This window comes from Procambarus clarkii, chromosome 11 (assembly GCF_040958095.1).
Source record: "Procambarus clarkii isolate CNS0578487 chromosome 11, FALCON_Pclarkii_2.0, whole genome shotgun sequence".
Taxonomy (NCBI): Eukaryota; Metazoa; Arthropoda; class Malacostraca; order Decapoda; family Cambaridae; genus Procambarus; species Procambarus clarkii.
In genome coordinates this window covers 40,832,306-40,837,952 of record NC_091160.1, presented here as the reverse complement: position 1 = coordinate 40,837,952, position 5,647 = coordinate 40,832,306, and the positions used below count along the sequence as shown (strand labels likewise).

At 50.1% G+C, this 5,647-nt stretch overlaps 1 protein-coding gene across 1 annotated transcript; it reads right to left on the bottom strand.

The window, feature by feature from the left end:
• Positions 1–3,535: 3,535 nt before the first annotated feature.
• LOC123749906 (sperm acrosomal protein FSA-ACR.1-like) lies at positions 3,536–4,348 on the bottom strand. The gene has a single exon (XM_045732029.2). It carries the CDS (start codon positions 4,346–4,348, stop codon positions 3,536–3,538), a length of 813 nt encoding a protein of 270 aa, XP_045587985.2.
• Between the last annotated feature and the right edge of the window lie 1,299 nt (positions 4,349–5,647).

The following is a 5,647-nucleotide window of genomic DNA, read 5'->3' as shown; positions in this document are numbered from 1 at the left end:
CTTGTTGCCACGTCCAGCAGCTTAGCTCTCCATGTTTCTGGTCCTCCATGCGGATCTCTGTTCTTCCAATCTATCTTCCCGTGGTTGAAGTCTCCCATAATTAGTAGTCCAGATCCATTCCTGCTAGCAACAGAAGCTGCTCTCTCTATTATGTTAATGGTGGCCATGTTGTTTCTATCATATTCCTGTCTGGGTCTTCTGTCGTTCGGTGGGGGGTTATATATGACTACGACTATAATTTTTTGTCCCTCAGACTGGTCTGTGTGTGTGTGTACTCACCTAATTGTACTTGCGGGGGTTGATCTCTGGGTCTTTGGTCCCGCCTCTCAACCGTCAATCAACAGGTGAAACAGCTGTGTGTGTGTGTGTGTGTGTGTGTGTGTGTGTGTGTGTGTGTGTGTGTGTGTGTGTGTGTGTGTGTGTGTGTGTGTGTGTGTGTGTGTGTGTGTGTCTGTGTGTGTGTCTGTGTATGTGTGTGTGTGTGTGTGTGTGTGTGTGTGTGTGTGTGTGTGTGTGTGTGTGTGTGTGTGTGTGTGTGTGTGTGTGTGTGTGTGTGTGTGTGTGCTCACCTATTTGTGACTGCCGGATTGAGCTCTAGCTCTTGGAACCCGCTTTTCTAGCCGCTGGTTGTCCAATACAATGACTCCTGACCTGTTTCCCTATCATACCTGCTGTTAAAGTTATGATAAGAGTTGGCCTCTACAACCAGCTCCTTTAGGCCACTCCATTTACCCACTGCCCGCACGCTGAAGGAGAACTATTTTATTTTATACGTCTGTATCATGTCTCCCTCTCTCCCTCCTTTCTAACGTTGTCAGGTTTAGTTCCTTCAGTCTGTCTTCATACCTCATCCCTCGCAGCTCCGGGACGAGTCTCGTTGCAAACTTCTGCATCTTTTCGAGCGTCATTATGTGTTTATTAAGATGGGGGGCTCCAGGATGGTGCTGCATACTCTAAGACTGGCCTCACATAGGTGGTCTCCTGGCTCCTGCTCCCATTTCCATTACCTTGCACTTGTTAGTGTTGAACTCTAGCAGCCATGTCTCGAACCGTCTCTGCAACCTGTTGATAGTCATCCTGGAGAATTTTGCAATCCTCATCTGTCTCAACCCTAGCAGTTGTTACCTAGCAGTAAAATAGGTACCTGGGTGTTAGTCAGCTGTCACGGGCTGCTTCCTGTGGGTGGAGGCCTGGTCGAGGACCGGGCCGCGGGGACACTAAAAAAAAAGCCCCGAAATCATCTCAAGATAACCCTCCTCATTAGTGTTGCATCATCTGCAAACATTGACCCCTTAGGGCCAATGCTGTGTGTGTACGCGCGCGCGCATGTGTGTGTGTGCGCGCGCGCATGTGTGTGTGTGTGTGTGTGTGTGTGTGTGTGTGTGTGTGTGTGTGTGTGTGTGTGTGTGTGTGTGTAATTACCTAAGTGTAGTTACAGGATGAGAGCTACGCTCGTGGTGTCCCGTCTTCCCAATACTCTCTGTGGTATGACGCTTTGACATGTGTTTGACATGTTTGAGTGTGTGGGTGTGGGCACTACTACCCCGTGGGCCCCGGGGCATAGTCGGGCAGGCGGTGACTCTCCTCCCAGACCAGTTTACCCTGATCAAAGGTGGTCATCATCTCCACACAGCACACACACACACACGGGAGGCGACGGTGTTGGTGCACATGTTGAACCACCACCACCCGCTGCTTCACGCCACGCTTCCACACGCCTCCACTCACACCTGGCGGCCCCTAGCCCCATCTGTCCACTCCCAACCACCTCTATCCACTCGCAGCCGGATCTACAGCTCACAGCCGGATCTATCCACTCACAGCCGGATCTATCCACTCACAGCCGGATCTATCCACTCACAGCCGGATCTATCCACTCACAGCCGGATCTATCCACTCACAGCCGGATCTATCCACTCAAAACCAGATCTATTCACTCAGCCAGATCTATCCATTATCTATATAAATAATAATGGAATTGTTCGTTTGTTCAAAATCTTCGAAATCTGCGAAAGTTCTTCACCGATTGCTTTGAAATTTTTCACACAACGTTCCATTCGCATCCGAGCGGGTTTTTATATACCTACTATATAGATGTCACGTCTGTGACGGGGGAAAAACATGCATTTTTAGAAAAACTGTTTTCATCTGTTTTTCATGTGAAGGAAATCTTCGAAACCTCTTCATCGATAGCTTTGAAATTTTTGACACAACGTTCCATTCAAATACGAGTGTATTTTTATATACCTACTATATAGATGCCACACCTGTGACAGGTAAAAACATGTTGTTGTTTTTTCCAAAAACAGTGCCATCTGTTGCATGTAATAGCAACACACACTATACTAAATATGTTACGATTCCATTTCAATGTTTCCGATTGCATTGATAAATTGAATTTTCATTGATTTTGATTCATTTTCAATATGATTTAATTATTTTTTGTGACGCAGCGCTGGAATTGAGCTGTGTTGTTTGCCATACCGTTCGTTTCGTGAGTATAGTTTATTTTTTTATTTTTTTTCATTTCGTTTTTAAACTGTTTTTCTTATATTTCAGTGATGGGAACATCAGATCATTGGGAAAGCATCGGACGAGGGAGTGGGGAATGGTGGGGAGGACGAGGGGACGAGAGGGGGATGGTGGGGAGGACGAGGGGACCAGAGAAGGGGATGGTGGGGAGGACGAGGGGACGAGAGAAGGGGATGGTGGGGAGGACGAGGGGACGAGAGGGGGATGGTGGGGAGGACGAGGGGACGAGAGAAGGGGATGGTGGGGAGGACGAGGGGACGAGAGAAGGGGATGGTGGGGAGGACGAGGGGACGAGAGAAGGGGATGGTGGGGAGGACGAGGGGACGAGAGAAGGGGATGGTGGGGAGGACGAGGGGACGAGAGAAGGGGATGGTGGGGAGGACGAGGGGACGAGAGAAGGGGATGGTGGGGAGGACGATGGGACGAGAGAAGGGGATAGTGGGGAGGACGAGAGGGGGGGATAGTGGGGAGGACGAGGGGACGAGAGGGGGGGATAGTGGGGAGGACGAGGGAACTGGGGAGTGAGGAATGGCTGGAAGGACGAGGGGACGGGGGAGGAGGTAATGGCTGGGAGGACGAGGGGACGGGGGAGGAGGTAATGGCTGGGAGGACGAGGGGACGGGGGAGGAGGTAATGGCTGGGAGGACGAGGGGACGGGGGAGGAGGTAATGGCTGGGAGGACGAGGGGACGGGGGAGGAGGTAATGGCTGGAAGGACGAGGGGACGGGGGAGGAGGTAATGGCTGGGAGGACGAGGGGACGGGGGAGGAAGTGGAGAGCACTGGGAGACAGGGGGAAGGTCGCTGAGCCACAGCAACGCGTGGCCGGGTACAGCTAGTCTATCTATATACAAAAGTATTTTGAGTTTCATTTCCGTTTTCTAAGACTGTATGAGTATACAGGACCCAGTTTGTTGCATCTGTTGGTATTTGGTAATGGTGGCAGGTGATTAGGTGGTACGACTGTTAAGGAGCACTGGGTCGTCCGGGCGGTGGTTACACCTTCTACTGGGTCTGTACGCTCGTTAACACCCCCATTCGACTGTTAAGACGGTCGTTAGCTGCTATTCGACCGCTAGGACGGTCGTTAGCTGCTATTCGACCGCTAGGACGGTCGTTAGCTGCTATTCGACCGCTAGGACGGTCGTTAGCTGCTATTCGACCGCTAGGACGGTCGTTAGCTGCTATTCGACCACTAGGACGGTCGTTAGCTGCTATTCGACTGTTAGGACGGTCGTTAGCTGCTATTCGACCACTAGGACGGTCGTTAGCTGCTATTCGACCACTAGGACGGTCGTTAGCTGCTATTCGACCGCTAGGACGGTCGTTAGCTGCTATTCGACCACTAGGACGGTCGTTAGCTGCTATTCGACCGCTAGGACAGTCGTTAGCTGCTATTCGACCACTAGGACGGTCGTTAGCTGCTATTCGACCGCTAGGACGGTCGTTAGCTGCTATTCGACCGCTAGGACGGTCGTTAGCTGCTATTCGACCACTAGGACGGTCGTTAGCTGCTATTCGACCGCTAGGACGGTCGTTAGCTGCTATTCGACCACTAGGACGGTCGTTAGCTGCTATTCGACCGCTAGGACGGTCGTTAGCTGCTATTCGACCACTAGGACGGTCGTTAGCTGCTATTCGACCGCTAGGACAGTCGTTAGCTGCTATTCGACTGTTAGGACGGTCGTTAGCTGCTATTCCATCGCTAGGACAGTCGTTAGCTGCTATTCGACTGTTAGGACGGTCGTTAGCTGCTATTCCACTGCTAGGACAGTCGTTAGCTGCTATTCGACTGTTAGGACGGTCGTTAGCTCCCATTCGACTGTTAGGACGGTCGTTAGCTGCTATTCGACCGCTAGGACGGTCGTTAGCTGCTATTCGACCGCTAGGACGGTCGTTAGCTGCTATTCGACCGCTAGGACGGTCTTTAGCTCCGTGGTGTCAGTCTCCGTGGTGTAGTGGTAAGACACTCGCCTGGCGTTCCGCGAGCGCTATGTCATGGGTTCGTATCCTGGCCGGGGAGGATTTACTGGGCGCAATTCCTTAACTGTAGCCTCTGTTTAACGTAACAGTAAAATGTGTACTTGGATGAAAAAACGATTCTTCGCGGCAGGGGATCGTATTCCAGGGACCATAGGATTAAGGACTTGCCCGAAACGCTACGCGTACTAGTGGCTGTACAAGAATGTAACAACTCTTGTATATATCTCAAAAAAATTCGACCGCTAGGACGGTCGTTAGCTGCTATTCGACCGCTAGGACGGTCGTTAGCTGCTATTCGACTGTTAGGACGGTCGTTTAGCCTCGTTCGACAGCTAGGACTTGACAGAAGCTGATAACGTCCAACCCGTCTTCTTAATAACGCTTTCGTTATTTTTTCAGGCGTTATTGAAACCATCGTTACAAACGCAGCCGACTGTGAAAAGTAACGTCTCGCGACTCCCCTTACGTTTTCTGTGGATCGGACTTGGCAGGTTAGGTGAGGGTTGCTCAGGTTTGTACGTTTCTGGATAGGCTAAAGGTAGCTACGTTAGTATTGTCAACGAAGACGATACACGATATATCTTCGTTACCTCAATATGTGAAGAACAGGATATACGATATATCTTCGTTACCTCAATACGTGAAGAACAGGATATACGATATATCTTCGTTACCTCAATATGTAAAGAACAGGATATACGATATATCTTCGTTACCTCAATATGTAAAGAACAGGATATACGATATATCTTCGTTACCTCAATATGTAAGAACAGGATATGCGATATATCTTCGTTATATCATCTAATTCTTTAGGGATAACAATACTGTCGATAACCGTCAATATTACACACAGAGATCACACTAACGTGATGCATCGTGATTAACGTGGTTAAGGCAGTGTCTGGGATGCTCCTGGACGCAGGTTCGAATCCTCGTCACGACCCTCGTGGATTTGTTCATTTAACTGTTAATGTTGTTGTGTAGTCGGCTGGTAATACCTTGACGCTGTTGTAATTATCGGCCACGGGGTAGATTATCGGCCACGGGGTAGATTATCGGCCACGGGGTAGATTATCGGCCACGGGGTAGATTATCGGCCACGGGGTAGATTATCGGCCACGGGGTAGATTA

Excerpts from the sequence above, each read along its gene's own strand:
- LOC123749906 (XM_045732029.2), bottom strand. The coding sequence starts at position 4,348 with ATGGGAGCTAACGACCGTCCTAACAGTCGAATAGCAGCTAACGACTGT.